This window comes from Peromyscus maniculatus, chromosome 23 (assembly GCF_049852395.1).
Source record: "Peromyscus maniculatus bairdii isolate BWxNUB_F1_BW_parent chromosome 23, HU_Pman_BW_mat_3.1, whole genome shotgun sequence".
Taxonomy (NCBI): domain Eukaryota; kingdom Metazoa; phylum Chordata; class Mammalia; order Rodentia; family Cricetidae; genus Peromyscus; species Peromyscus maniculatus.
The window spans coordinates 12,342,932-12,358,654 of record NC_134874.1 but is presented as its reverse complement, the minus strand read 5'-3'; the positions used below and the strand labels follow the sequence as shown (position 1 = coordinate 12,358,654).

At 50.1% G+C, this 15,723-nt stretch overlaps 1 protein-coding gene and 1 long non-coding RNA gene across 3 annotated transcripts in view; one reads left to right on the top strand and one right to left on the bottom strand.

The window, feature by feature from the left end:
• Oas3 (2'-5'-oligoadenylate synthetase 3) overlaps positions 1 to 14,726 on the top strand; it is a 41,368-nt gene extending 26,642 nt beyond the window's left edge. The window contains exons 3-9 of one of the 2 annotated variants that reach the window (XM_076561296.1): positions 1,883 to 2,061; positions 4,232 to 4,470; positions 5,792 to 5,936; positions 9,361 to 9,534; positions 9,629 to 9,911; positions 13,346 to 13,533; positions 14,297 to 14,726. In XM_076561296.1, the coding sequence (XP_076417411.1) occupies positions 1,883 to 2,061; positions 4,232 to 4,470; positions 5,792 to 5,936; positions 9,361 to 9,534; positions 9,629 to 9,911; positions 13,346 to 13,533; positions 14,297 to 14,605 (1,517 nt within the window). In that variant the 3' untranslated portion in view covers positions 14,606 to 14,726. The remainder of the gene's footprint in view (positions 1 to 1,882; positions 2,062 to 4,231; positions 4,471 to 5,791; positions 5,937 to 9,360; positions 9,535 to 9,628; positions 9,912 to 13,345; positions 13,534 to 14,296) is intronic. The other variant, XM_076561297.1, reaches the window with a different exon arrangement.
• On the bottom strand, positions 2,780 to 15,692 carry LOC121825350 (uncharacterized). The gene is made up of 2 exons (XR_013047853.1): positions 14,359 to 15,692; positions 2,780 to 9,790 (listed from the first exon to the last, which is right to left on the bottom strand). It is a non-coding gene; the product is annotated as an uncharacterized LOC121825350 (long non-coding RNA).
• Positions 15,693 to 15,723: the final 31 nt, after the last annotated feature.

Here is a 15,723-nt window from a genome sequence, read left to right as displayed (position 1 = left end):
ATCTCATCTACTTTGGATAAGATGTTCTAGACTCTTGGATCTAAAGTGGAGATTTTTTATAGGTGAGTGGGTGCATGGGCGGATGGATAAGCAGCAGGAAAAGAAAGCGAACAGGTGGATGAAAATGGGTGGCTGAGTGCTCACTGGATGGATGGATGGGTACATGGGTGGGTGGGGGATAGATGGATGGATGGATGGATGAGTGGACAGATGGAAAAATGGATGGATGTGTGGATATATGTATAGACAGATGGAGAAATGGATGGATGTAGGGTGGATGGGAAAAGAGGACAGGAACGGAGAGTGGCCATGCTGTGAATGGTGGACCCAATTCACAGCTGAGGACTAGTCAAACAGCTGAGGACCTCTGAGCTGGAAGCTAGGGTGCCTACATTGTCCACAATTCTGAGGAACTTCTGGGTTACTGGGTCCTTGAATAGCTACCACCTGACCATTTTCTGATGAGATGGAGATGTACACACACCCACATGACAGCAGGTCCCGGGAAGGTGGCCTGGATCAGAGAACAATGCAAGGTGCTGCCCATGGGTCCTTCTCATCTGTTAGGATTTGAAGATGCAAAGTCTTTGAACACTTGGTCCCTAGCTGGTGGCACTGATTTGGGAGGGTGTGGAGCCCATGGAAGAGGGAGCCTTGCTAGAGCAAGTGGGTAGGTTGGGAAGTGAGCCCAGAGGGCGGTAAACCCACCCTGCCTCCAGCCCCACTCCCAGTCTCTGTTTATTTCCTGGTCCAAGAAGGGAGCATGCAGCATGTCTTCCCCACCACGATGGCTATACCCTCAAACAGAGAGCCGAAAGAAAGCCTTCCTGCTTGGGCTGCTTCTGTCCATCCCAGCGACCACAAAAGTAACTGACACACGACCCCACGGGTCCCTTTTTCACCCACCAGCTCTCAGGTCAGAGCAACAACCTTCCAGGTTTGTTTGGTTGTAGTGGTGTGCCTGCCTCAAGAGAGTGGTCGGTGGTGAGGGAGAGATGTTGTGACTAGTCCACCCTCTGCTGCCTTGACCAGTTAAGGAAGGTGCCCAGCCAAGGGTCTTCGCATGTAGTGCCCAGATCCTACCACCAGGTGGCAGTAGAGCTGAATCTTCCAAATTAGGACTTTTTATTTTATTTTTTTTTTAATTACAAGGAAGCAATAAATGTTGCTTTCTGAGAAAATAAGACCCTACAGGGGGATTCATAAATCACTGCCTTTACTATATAAAACCCCAACTAACCTGGTCTACCTGTCTCTACCAGGTCAGGTAGGCTGCCTGCTGTTGCTGTGGTTTCTTTGCCCAGGACCTTGAACCCAAAACTGTCTCCAGCTTATTTAACTTCAGGGTGTTTTCCTCTTGGATAACTGAGGTAGTTGCACCCCATAAGAGGCTTATAAGACTTTCACGACGTGACATCATTGCATAAAGGACTTCAACTGTGCCTGGTCTACAGGTCAGCCCTCAATAAATGGCAAGGGCGCGTGCCCAAGGCTGGGTACCCAAATATGAATGGCAGAGCTCAGCAGGCCAAGAATGGAAAATAGTTAGTTCAGTGCACCTCCACGCTTCCCTGCTCCTGCCACTTCGAGGCGTCTCTGAGTCTCTGTAAGAAGGACAGTTGGGCAGACACTTGCCTTCGGTCTTCATCTGGGGCATCTATTTCTCATGTGTCATCATGCTGTGTGGCTCTGCTGATCCTGTCTTGGGTCCACCCCATCCTGCCTTCACGTTAGGCTTCCTGTTAACCTTTACTCTACCTATCAGGGAGAGTCACCCCACTGTTAGCTGCCTTCCTGCAGATCAGGCAATAGACAGTCTCCCCGACTCCAGCTGACTTAGACCACCATCACGGCCGAGCTTCTCGCGGCTCTCTCCCATCAGGCTTCAGTCAGAATCCCAGCTCCAAGGTCTATCGGGATCTCAAAAGATCCATGGATCGAGTACGAGCAGCGCCTGGTGAGTTCGCAGTCTGCTTTACCACGCTACAGCAGCAGTTCTTCAAGAAATATCCCAGGAGAGTGAAGGATCTGATCCTGTTGGTCAAGCACTGGTATCACCAGGTAATTTACGCCATTGCCTTGTTTTAAAGAGGGTCTCAGGCTGGCCTGGAACTCACTACATAGACCAGGCTGGTCTCAAATTCACAGGCTGCCTCTGCCTCCCAAGCGCTGGGACCACAGCCACGTGGCACTACACTCCACTGTATGACCCTTTGAGATCATTCCCAGTAAGCAAACTCCAACAATATTAACAACATACTTCAATCTAATTTGATCTCCTCTTCAGCCACAAACCAAAACAGAGCATTTTCTCAACTCAGGGGCATGGTGGTTGCACCACTGTGGCCCCAGCACTCAAGAAGTGGAGGCAAGAGGATCTAGAGTTTAAGCATGACCCTTAAAAAATATCCTGAGGATGATGAGATGGCTCAGTGGTTAAGAGCACATATTGCTTTTCCAGAGGACCCGAAGTTCGATTCCCAGCACTCACATCAGGCATCCCACAATCAGCTTTAACTCTAACTCCAGGGGGATCTAACACCTCTACCTACACCTACACACACATAATTAAAAAATATTAAGGAGTTGGAGAGATGGCTCCATGGTTAAGAGCACTGTCTACTATTCTAGAGGACCTGGGTTCGATTCCCAGCACCCACATGGCAGCTCACAACCATCCGTCACTTCAGTCCTAGGGGATCCAGTACACTCCTTTGGCCACCGTAGACACCAGGCATGCACATGGTACAGACAAACATGCAAACACAACACCCATATATATAAGCAATAAAACTTTATGAATACATTATTTTTTTAATTCCAATAACCATCACCACTAATGAATTTTATTTAAAAGAATGTGACATGTATACACATGTGTGTGTGCATGAGTGCTCATGCACATGTATACAAGAGTGTGTGTGTGCGTGTGTATGTGAATGTGATGTATTGCATGTGTGGCGGTCAGAGGACAATGTACAGGAGTGAGTTTTCTCCTTCCACCATGTGGGTCTGGGGGATCGAACTCAGTTCAACAGGTTTTGTGGCAGGCACCTCTCCTCACTGAGCCCTCTTGTCAGCCCTCCCTTTAATTTCGAACACTGTCAATGGGCCATATAGCACACAGGTGGTATCTCCCTCATTTCACTCCATGTTCAAGAAATCCAGCCACATCATTACATAGCAATAGTTCTTCATTCCCTTGTACTATTCTGTTGTAGTAACATACCCATTTTCCTCTCTGCTGCTGGTGGGGCCGTGGGTCATTCCCAGGTTGTAGCCTCTGTGAACTGGGTAACTGTGGGTGTCCTCTGACATGTCTTTTGTGAACTTAAGCACTCATTTTTCTTGGGTAAATATGCAGTAGAATTGCTGGGGTCTCAGACACAGCCCCAGACAGCATGTATATACATGTCTATATTTGCATAAGTGGACTCTATATGAAATATAGTGGAGAGTGTTTATTTAGCTTTAATGAAGGGTGCCAAATGGATTTTTCAAAACCAGTGTCCCGGGGCTGGAGAAAAGGCTCAGTGAGGGAAGTACATGCTGTGCAAGCATGGAAGATTCCCCAGAGCCCATGTAAAGCCAGGAGTGGCAGCCTGTGGCTGTAACTCCATGTTCAGGAGGCAGACACAGGCCGATCCCCTGGGCTGCTGGCCAGACGCTGCAGCCAATCAGTGAGCCCCAGGTTCAGCGAGGGGGCCCTGTTCCAAAAAAAATAAGGTATAGAGTGACTGAGGGAGATATGTGACCTTGACCTCTGGCTTACTCACACACACATTCACGAACACAGCTCACACTCACATACATGTATACACTTATACATTCACAAACTGACACACACACCTTCACACTCACAAACACACACTCACACTGATACAACCACACACACTTCTGCACTCACTCACACACATGCACATTCACACTGACACACCCACATGCCCCCACACTCACATACACAATCACATGTGCTCACACTCACCCATCTACACACACTCGCGCACATGCACACACACACACACACACACAGCACATATACGCATATACACACACAGCCATGCTCGCACACCGTGTCACACAGTCACATACTCGCACACACTCACACCCCTGAGAGCAGTGTGAGTGTTCCAGGTGTTCCTTCCACACCTTCATCAGTATCTGATGGTACCGACACCTTGACTTGCCGGCACAGGCTCCGGCTTCCTGACGGCCTTGTCTTCTCTCACAGTGCGAGGAGAAGTGGATGACTTCCCTGTCTCTGCAGTTGTTGTATGCACTGGAGCTGCTCACTGTGTATGCCTGGGAACAGAGCTGCCAAGGTGAAAACTTCGACATAGCAGAAGGTGCAAGGACCGTGCTGGGACTCATCAGGCAGTCGTCACAGCTGTGCGTCTACTGGATAGACAACTACAACTTTGAGGATGAGACGGTCCGCAACACCCTTCTATGCCAGCTCAGGTCCCAAAGGTACCCACCCAGCTTCCAGATCTCTGCAGCTGTACGCCAGAGCCCCCACTGAAAGCGAGTTCTAAGTCCTTGCTGTTTACGGACAGCTGGGGTTGCGGGGAGGACCTGAGTGTCTATCTGCAAAGGAGATTCAGTCAGTGCGTTCCGTGCTCCAAACCATGGTCAGGCTTTGTCCCCCAAAGCCTGGAGGAAGGGGCTGGGGGAAGGGGAAGGAATTCACAGCGAACAACAGTGAGATCTAATTTCTCTGAGAAGAGGAGGATGAGGAGTTAGTGTGGCTGGGTACCACAAAGCCCTCTTCAGCCTCCCCCTTCTGTGAGTGTGCGCATACACATGCATGTGCACAGATGCAATGTGCAAGCCAGAATGAGACATCAGGTGTCTCATTCTCTGCTTTGTTTTTTGAAGATTTATTTTATGTGTATAGATGTTTTCCCACGTGTATGTCTGTGAACCACATGCATGCAATGCCTATGAAGGCCAGGAGAGGGTGTCAGACCTGGGACTATAAAGATGGCTGTGAGCCACTATGTGGGCTCTGGGACTTGAACTCAGGTCCTCTGCAAGAGCAGCCAGTGATCTAAACCTCTGAGGGGTCTCTCCAGCCCTTCTGCCTCATTTTTAGTCTCTCACTAATGTTCACCAGTAGGCTAGACTGGCCGGCCAGTGAGCCCCAGGACCCAGACTCTGTCTCCTCAGGACTGGGATTACAGACACATCAGCGTCTGGTTTTTCTATGAGTCTTGGGGGTGCCCAACTCAGGGCCTGTTTGTGAGGCAGGCACTGACCCATTCCCCAGCCTGACTTCTTTTTTATTAAAATGTGTGAGTCTGTGTGAGTGCGGACGAGCACACGCATCTGTGTGGGTGTGCATCTCTTTGCACATAGAGGCCAGAAGAAGAGATAGGTGTCTCCCATCTATTCCTCTGAGGCAGGGTCTCTCTTCTCCAATCTGGGCTCCAGCTTTCTCAACTAGGCTGGAAGCTAGCAAGGCCCAGACATCCTGCCACCTCTACCCATTTCAGTGCTGGGGTTGAAGTCCTGTTCAAGACACCCATGTTGTTACATGGGTCCCGAACTCTGGTCCTTAAGACTAAGCAACTCTTAGTCACCAAGCTATCTTCCCATGTCCTGCTTTTTGGGGGGAGGGCAGGGAGACAGGGTCTTACTGTATGGCCCTGGCTGGCCTGGAACTCACTATGTAGACCAGGCTGGACTTGAACTCAGAGTTCCTCCTGCTTCTGCCTCCCAATATTGGCATTAAAGATGTATGTTACTAAGCCCAGCCCTGATTTCTTTTAAATTCTGATAAAATTCCTAGACCGGTCATCTTGGATCCAACTGATCCAACCAATAACGTGGGCAAAGACGATGGGTCCTGGCAGATGCTGACAGAGGCGGCTCAGGCCTGGCTGTACTCTCCCAGCCTGAATAATGTGTCACCTGCACCGCATTGGAATGTTCTGGTAAGAGGGTTTCCACGATGGAGGGAGTGTCCTCCTGACCCTGATCTCAGAGAGTGTGTCTTGGCTGCCTATGCCCAACTACTGTAACATGGTCACTCACTCAGTGTGGCTTAAAGCAACAGAAATTTATTTCCCCGCTGTTCTGGATGCTGGAGGTTCAAAGACAAGGAATGGGGGAGGGGTGGGCTCTCCCAGGGACAGCACTGATACCTGGCTTGGTTTGTGACATCATCACCCTCCATTGTCACATGTCTACCCTGTCTTTGTGCTTTTTCCTTGATGTGGGTCTGTCTGGGGACCCCACTCCTCTAAGAACAATAGTCATATTGATTTGGGGTCCACCCTAGTGACCCTCCTCCTAACTCAATGGCTTCTCAAACAGCCCCACTTCCTATTAGGCTGTGGTCATGGGTACTACAGGTCCAAACCCCAATATATTTTAGGGGGACACAACTCAACCAACTCCTAAGGGCCACAAAGATGACTATGAGGTAGGAAAGGGGGAAATAGAGAAAGCAGGTTCCTGGAGAAAAGAGATAAATTCCTTTCTGCAAGTGTGAAATCAGGAGGAGGGGAGGAGGTAGGGGTGGGGGGACAGAGACAAGGAGCTGAGCCTCCTAGAAGTATACAGAACTCATGTCTGTGACACTCAAGCAGACCCTGAAGTCCAACCCATGGGGGCAGGACCAGCAGTGACGCAGACACAATCTGCCTCTCGGCTAAGGGCATCAAGCACATTCCTAAGTGAGACCAGCTGAGTCTGTTCAAAGGCCGCCTTGTTGGCCTTTGAAGTGGGACAAACGTGTCAGTCGAACCCCACGTCCACAGATGAAGGGCAAGCTTATATCCAAAGTGTGGGAGGCAGAGGCCACATCCCATCTGCAGAGGTATCAGATGCTAAGATCTAAGAAACTGGGGTGGGCAGAAGGATGCAGAGTCTGTGAATGGGGTCACTCCCCAGGTAGATGCCAAGGACTCGGCAACTGCTCCCAAGTCCCCAACCCCAAGCTCCATTTTTACCTTAGCCTGGTCTTTTACTTTCTTGTGACCACCTGCCTGGCTTCCTAAGGTCAGGCAGGGATGATCTCTTCCCACCAACTCCTAGTTTTCAAATATCTAATGCTGCAAAAAGGGATGGATAACACCTGTGCAAGCTTCATAGATAGAAACTCTGGCACTTGCCATCGTTGGCTGGGTGACATCAGCACACGCACACACTCAGCCTCATCACTATGATGGTGGCTGCACGTCACCAGAGTCACTTGAGAGGCCTTCACCCCCACAACCACCAGTGTAGCTAGAGTTTGCCCACAGTCAGGACAAATCTTTGTCACCCGCCAGTCCCAAAGCCACTCAGAACCAACCAAGTAAACACAGAGACTTATATTGCTTACAAACTGTATGGCCGTGGCAGGCTTCTTGCTAACTGTTCTTATAGCTTAAATTAATCCATTTCTACAAATCTATACCCTGCCACGCGGCTCATGGCTTATTGGCATCTTCACATGCTACTTGTCCTGGCGGCGGCTGGCAGTGACTCCTTCTGCCTTCCTGTTCTTTCTTTTCTCCTCTGTTAGTCCCGCCTATACTTCCTGCCTAGCCACTGACCAATCAGTGTTTTATTTATTGACCAATCAGAGCAACAGATTTGACATACAGACCATCCCCCAGCACACCAGGCTATGGTCAAAGGTAAATTTAAGTTCATAGTGCTGTCAAAATGTAAGACACACACATACACACATACCATCTTCGTGTTCTGACAGCCATCCCAAGCAACCCATAGATTCCCCCTTTCCAACACACAGGTACATGATTATGTTCAGCTCTCATGTCTCTCCTGCCCCACCTTTTAAAAATATTTTTTATATTATGTATATGAGTATTTGCCCGAACGTATGTTATGTCATATGTGTGCAATACCCACAGAAGCCAAAAGAGGGTATCAGGCCTCTTAGGACTGGAATCACAGACCTGTGTGAGCCACCACCTGGGTGCTGGGAATCAAACCTGGACCCTCTGACAGAACAGACAGTGCACTTAACCCGATGAGCCGTCTCCCTAGACATCTTTTTTTTTTTTTGAGGGGGGGGGGAAGGTTTTCGAGACAGGATTTCTCTGTGTAGTTTTGGTGCCTGTCCTGGATCTCACTCTGTAGACCAGGCTGGCCTCAACCTCACAGAGATCCGCCTGGCTCTGCCTCCCGAGTGCTGGGATTAAAGGCGTGCGCCACCGCCACCTGGCTCTAGTCATCTTTTGATCCCTGTGCTGCTGTCTCACTAGCCTGTCCTTCCGGACACGACATTATCCCACTTTCAACAGCTACTTCTGTCCAGGCCCAGGAACCGAGACACAAGCAGGAATGAACATTTCAGGCTTATGCACATACATGCACACACTCACGTGTAAACATGCGCACTCACCTATGAACACTCGTCTCTGCACCCGGAGCCTCACGCTCTCACAGGTGCCTGCACAATGCTGACACTTGTGAGAGCACATGGGCACTCACAGCTGCATACACTCACATCTGCACGCACACTCATGTGCATACACCATGAACATGCACACACACGAACAGGACACTCACACTCTCAAATATATTCATATATACCCTCGTGCGCGCACACGTGTGTGCACTCCCATGCGTACACTTGCATACGAAACACACACATGCACATGACGCATGTACACTCATGTGCGCATGCCCACCCTGTATGCCATCTGAGTGGAAGGATTGAGGATGCTGCTTCTCACATCTGGATGCCAGGCCACAACATCGAGGAGCACCGAGATCAGCTGGACTGCAGAGCTAAGCTCCGCCTCTTGTCCCCAGGCAGCTGGGCCGCTCTCTGCCGAAGCTCTCCAGGAAACGTGTACCCTAAATTTAGAATCTTATTGTTACAGCAGTGGGCGATGCGAACGCAGACTCGTGGAGCTGGAACTTGAGGGCTCGTTCCCTTTCCAAGCTTCGTGAGGCTGCCCATGTGTCCTGGCTCCTTCACCCATCTTCAGAGCCATTGCCCCAACACCCTCCAGCCCCCTCCTCTCTGCTCCTGAGCTCACATCTCCTTGTTCAACTTTGACCCTGACACCTGCCTCTTGGAAGGTCCTTAGGGATCTTCTCATGCTGGCCCAGGGCACCTCCCATGTCTGCAAAACCCACAAACCCCTCAGAAGGATCCAGATCTCTCTCACGTAGCCCATGAGGAACCAGGAGAGTTTCTGCTCGGTGAGGGGAGTGTGTTGGGGGGGTAGGTATTGCCTGACATCTCAAGAACATTCTTAGGGTATATCTGTGCAAGACAGGAAGGTCTCTGACAGGAAGGTCTCTGCCCATGGTTGGGAGCAGGTTGGCAGAAGGACAGAGGTGAGTTTTGTGGTGGCTTCTGGGCAGAGCCCATGAAAGTTCTCTCCTCTCCAGCCCACATCACTGTTCATCACCCCAAGCCACTTACTGAACAAGTTCATCGAACACTTCCTCCAGCCCGATAAAGATTTCTTGGACCAGATCAAAAGAGCTGTTCACACCATCTGTAAATTCCTTAAAGAAAATTGCTTCCAGGACCAAAGCACCAAAGTTCTAAAGACCGTCAAGGTGAGTGCTGGCCCTTCGATGGTTCCAGCTCTTGGGAGCCAGGGAGACAAGGGTGAGGGGAAACATCTTCCCTCACCTTCTCTTTCTTCCCTAGGGAGGATCCACTGCCAAAGGCACAGCTCTGAAATCTGGATCGGATGCCGACATCGTTGTGTTCCTCAGCTCACTGAAGAGCTATGACTCCCAACAAAACGAGCGCTCGATGTTAGTCCGGGAGATCCACAGGCAATTAGAAGATTTCCAGAAGACGCAGGAGCTGGAAGTGAAGTTTGAGATTTCAAAGTGGGAGTTCCCCAGGGTGCTAAGCTTTACCTTGAAATCCAGGAGTCTCAATGAAAGTGTCGACTTTGATGTCCTGCCTGCCTATGATGCACTAGGTAAGAGGCCCCAGACCCTAGTTGAGGAAAAATGGTGGGGGGTGGGGGTGGGTAATGGGCTGTAATTGTCTCCCAGTTCTAGCCCAGGCCCCCAGACACCTACATGCAATTCCATTCTCGTGTAAACACCCCAGGCAGCCTCCAGGAGCCGTCGGCTCTGTTCTCCATGGTGTGTCAAGGATGGCACATATAGTTATATACATATCACAGATAACATCCCTTCATTTCCTCTGTGGAGGAGGAAATTAAAGAACAGAATTGGGGGGGCGCTTTGTGAGATAAGAGACAGGAAATTAGGTGTGGAAAACTCCTCCTCAGCAATCCCATTTATAGGTGAGAGATACAGAAATACAGATGAATGAAAAGCCTCGAAGTAGGCTGAGGAGATGGCTCCATGATAAGAGTGTTTGCCATTCAGTCATGGGGACCTGAGTTTTATCCCCAGCACCTGGGTAAAAGGCCAGGCTCTATTGCAGGCATACCTGTCACCCCAGTGCTGCCTGGAGAGGGGTTGGGGTAGAAAGAGTGATGGTTCTAGCTGAATCAGATAGGTTCAGTGGGGGACCATGTCTTGATGGGATAAGGTGAAGGACGAGGCTCAGTGGGGGACCCTGTTTTGATGGGATAAGGTGAGGACGAGGTTCAGTGAGAGACCCTGTCTTGATGGGATAAGGTGAAGGATGAGGTTCAGTGGGAGACCCTGTTTTGATGGGATAAGGTGAGGACAAGGTTCAGTGGGAGACCCTGTCTTGACGGGATAAGGTGAAGGACGAGGTTCAGTGGGAGACCCTGTCTTGATGGGATAAGGTGAAGGACGAAGTTCAGTGGGGGACCCTGTTTTGACGGGATAAGGTGAAGGACGAGGTTCAGTGGGGGACCCTGTCTTGACGGGATAAAGTGAAGGACGAGGTTCAGTGAGAGACCCTGTCTTGATGGGATAAGGTGAAGGATGAGGTTCAGTGGGAGACCCTGTCTTGATGGGATAAGGTGAAGGATGAGGTTCAGTGGGAGGCCCTGTCATGACAGAATAAGGTGAAGAATGATACAGCAAGACACCCAGCTTCCTCCTCTGGCTTCTCCTGGGTGGACACATCCAGGCACATGTGCCCACATTCACACAGCAACTCAGAGGAAGCAAGGGTTTGTGTGGTTTACACTTCTAGATCTCAGTCCATCAGGGAGGGCCATCATGGGGAGAAGTCAGGGCAGAAACTCAAGGTAGGAACTTGGAGCAGAAACCATGGGGGAATGCTGCTTGCTGCCTCGCTCATAAGCTTATGCTTAGCCAGCTTTCTTATTCAGGACCACATGTCAAGGAAATGGTGCCACTCACAATGGGCTGGCCCTCCTGCATCAATAACAACTTCCCAGATTGACTCTAGGCTGTTTCATGCTCTCTCTCTCTCTCTCTCTCTCTCTCTCTCTCTCTCTCTCTCTCTCTCTCTCACACACACACACACACACACACACACACACACACACACACTCACTTATGCACATACAGAGGCCAAGTTACTACGTGTGTGTGTGTGTCCTATATTAGAATTATGAAGATTCTAGTATCTTCCACCTGAGTAGTTCTTGGGGACCAGGTGTAATCAGGGATAAAACATTTGCTTAGCATCTACAAGTCTCTTCATTCAATTTACCACCACAAGGTAATTATTTGGGACTGGGGCTGGAGCTCAGTCAGTGACAGAGTACTTGCCTAGCATGCTCAAGACCCTGGGTTTGGCACACACACACACACACACACACACACACACACACACACACACACACACACACTGCAAACAAAACCAGCTTGCTGTGGGATGGTCTGTATGTCAAATTGCTCTGATTGGTCAATAAATAAAACACTGATTGGCCAGTGGCTAGGCAGGAAGTATAGGCGGGACTAACAGAGAGGAGAAAATAAAGAACAGGAAGGCAGAAGGAGTCACTGCCAGCCGCCGCCATGACAAGCAGCATGTGAAGATGCCGGTAAGCCATGAGCCACATGGCAAGGTATAGATTTATAGAAATGGATTAATTTAAGCTATAAGAACAGTTAGCAAGAAGCCTGCCTCTGCCATACAGTTTGTAAGCAATATAAGTCTCTGTGTTTACTTGGTTGGGTCTGAGCGGCTGTGGGACTGGCGGGTGACGGAGATTTGTCCTGACTGTGGGCAAGGCAGGAAAACTCTAGTTACACCAGCTGCCAGCTGCTTTAATTTCTCTCAGAAAAAGAGACAGGAGTATATAGAATGGGGTTCAGGCCACTTTTGTTTGTCTGTTTGCTTTTGAAAGGGCAGCTGTTCTAGTTTGTCTTTTGTTGATGTGATAAAACACTGACCAAGCTGAGTGGTGGTGGCCCACACCTTTAATTCCAGCACTCGGGAGGCAGAGGCAGGTGGAAATCTGTGAGTTCGAGGCCAGCCTGGTCTACAGAGTGAGTTTCAGGACAGCCAGGGCTACACAGAGAAACCCTGTCTCAAAAAACCAAAAGGGGGGGGTGGACTAAAGATACCTCAGTAACAGCAGTGTGCAAGCCTGAGCTCAGAACTGACAGGGAAGTCTTTCTCTCCAACAGTGAGAAACATCTAGACCTGTGTTCTGAATCCACCGAGAGTTTGAAATGTGGCTAGAGCCACCAAAGAGCTGAATTTTCATCTCATTTCCTTTCGTACTTACATGGTTCACACATGTAAGTGTGAGTGACTGTGGGGGCCAGAAGAGGGGACCAGGTCCCCTGGAGCTGGAATTACAGGGTGTAAGCCACCAGACTCTAGTGCTGGGGACCAAACTTGGGTCCCCTGAAAGAGCAGAAAGCCTCCCTTAGTCAATGAACCCATTCTATGTTTTTTGACAAATGTAGTTTCATTCTGCGGGGAGTTTCCTTTGAGCCATGGATACATATTTGAATTACTGATGAGTATCCAAGATGCAGACAGTAGTGACCTCATGGTCTGGCAGGCACAGGTGATTTTTACAGTAACACACACACCTTTAAATGCAGCACTCAGGAGGCAGAGGCAGGCCGATCTCTGTGAGCTCGAGGCCAGCCTGGTCTACAGAGTGAGATCTACAACAGCCAGGGCTACAGAGAAACCCTGTCTTGAAAAACCAAATAAATGAGTAAATAATAAATTTTAAAAAATACCACAGTTTTGAGGTCTGTGGATATAGATTCATTGGTAGAGAGTTTGTCTACCATGCCCAAGACCTGGGTTCAGCCCCCTGCACTGCATAAACTAGACATGGTGGTACACATCTGTAATCTCAGCACTTGGGAGGTGGAGGCAGGGGGATCATAAATTCAAGATCGTCTTTGGCTACATAATAAGTTCAATGCCAACCTAAGCTACATGAAATCCTGTCTCAAAAACATTTTTTTTTACTCTGTTGCTTATCATACACATTAGGATCTAATGGACATTTTGCTCCCGTGTTAGGTCAACTGCGTTCTGGCTTCCCCTCCAGGCCCGAAGCCTACAAGGAGCTCATTGAGCTGTATAAATCATCGAACCTCAGAGGAGGAGAGTTTTCGCCCTGTTTTACAGAGCTACAGCGCAACTTCATTGAACCCCGGCCCACCAAACTGAAGAGTCTGATTCGCCTGATCAAGCACTGGTACAAACAGGTCAGCCAGTCCCTGCTCTGGTCAATGTGGTTGTTGTTCTTACCAGCAAGCTAGGACACGGGCTTTGCCACGTGTCCTGAACACCCAAATCCTCCCGTGCTAGGTGCTGGGACTCTTTAGGGAAGCTGTGGCTCATTAAGCCACGGGTCTTCTGATATTTGGGTCAGGCCTAGAGAGCCTCCTAACTTCAGAGCTAAGGGCTTGTTCTCCTGCTGGCCAAAGAATTCAGTGGCAGGCAAGTTCTCCCGAGAAGCGTGCATGGAAGTTAAGGTGGTGTGCCACAGGTTGCCAGTCCAGCTGTGTGGATACCATATTGTCTCTTAGAAGGCAAGATGGAAGCTGTGGCTGAGACTGAAGTCATCACGGGGAGCAGATGCCTCGTGGCCTGGGGAGCTATGGTTTGGTTTTCAGGAAGTCATGTGACTCCCTCAACTGCACCCCCCGCACCCCCCTCCCCCCCCCCCCCCCCCGCCCTTAGGCCGATCTTCCTCTGAGATGGCAATCCATGGTACTGGGCCCATAACTATCATACAGAGGGTCCCATCAGCCAGTGGTTACATTGTGGTCCAAACACAAGACGCTGTGTGTGACACTCTGCCTGCTGCTGAGTCTAGCAAGCTTACCCAGGACTCAGGAGCTCCCTCTACAGGTTCTACTTCATACCCCTGTCGCCCTGCTCTGCCACCCAAGCAGTCCATGAGACACACTGGGTCCCTCTGCCTCACCAAGGAAGGGTACCTGACATCTCCACTCTCCCCATCAGTGCCAAAGGAAAAAGAGGTCAAAAGCATCCCTGCCCCCAAAGTATGCCCTGGAGCTTCTCACCGTGTACGCCTGGGAGCAAGGCAGTGGCATGGACGAGTTCGACATTGCCGAAGGCTTCCGGACCGTCCTGGACCTGGTCATCAATTACCAGCAGCTCTGCATCTTCTGGACAGTCAACTACAACTTCGAAAACGAGCCGATGAGGTCATTCCTGCTGACCCAGATCCGGAAGACGAGGTGTCTGTGCCCCGGCCTCCCGCCCCGTTCTGAATTAACCCAATTCCCTTCTGTGCTATTTCTTCCGTGACCCGGATTCTTCTCCCCAGGGTCTTGTTCATTCCCAGTGTGAGGCTGAGGGAGAAGCTGCCGGATGAGGGACACACGCCAGGGAGAAAAACCTAACTTCGGGAGTGGGAGGGGCTGGCCAACCAGGAGGGATGCAGACGCAGGGGGCAGGCAGGGGCTGCCCACACAGCTTTCCTTCTCCTGTCGAGTGGAAATGTGTGTGCTAGCCCGCCTGAGAGGGGTCTGAGTGGGCAGGATATCCCTGAGAAACAGCATGGCCATTCCCAGGCCCGTGTGTGCACACCACAGCAAGTCAGAGGTCAACTTTCAGGGGACAGTTCTCTCCTCCCACTACATGGGCCCAAGAGGATCCAACTCAGGTCATCAGACTTGGCAGCAAGCTCCTTCTACCCTTTATCCAGCCCCTACTATTAACGTCTCGTCTCGTCAGATCTGGTTTTCTCTTTCAGAACTAGAAGAACTTGCCACAGTTCCAGCCCTTTTGAGGCTGAAAGCTGAGAGATATTTTATTTTACTCTAGTTTTAGGTTTTTTGAGACAGGGTCCCTCTACATAGCCTGTAGTACTTACTATGTAGACCAGGCTAGTCTCGAACTCACAGAGATCCACCTGCCTCTGCCTCCCAAATATCTGGATTAAAGGCGTGTGCCCACCACCGCCCAGCCAGGAGGATCTTAAAGCTATCTTAGAGGATAGCTTGTCTACGTAACAAGACCTTGAATTAGAGGATAGCCCTTATCTACGTTGCAAGATCTTGTCTAAAAAAAAAAATTATTTAAATAAGGGGGGGGCTCATTGGGATGAGGACACAGAAGCTTCCAGTCTGAGGAAACAGGACCAGCTAAAGGAATTGGCAAGGTGAGATAGCTGTGGCTTATTCTGTCTCTCTGATCTACCAGCATGGATCCCCCAAAAAAAAATAAGGGGGGGCTCCTCAGAGTGTACCCTCAATACCATGAGCAGGGAAAAAAGATGGTGAGCGGGGGAAGGGAAAGAAAATAAAAGAGCAAAAGGAAGAACGGGAGCATTAAAACCAGGTACTGTGGGCACGCACACCCCCCAGCCCCCAGCCCCCAGCCCCCGCCCCCCCCATGCTGACCTACTTAGCAACGCTGTTCTG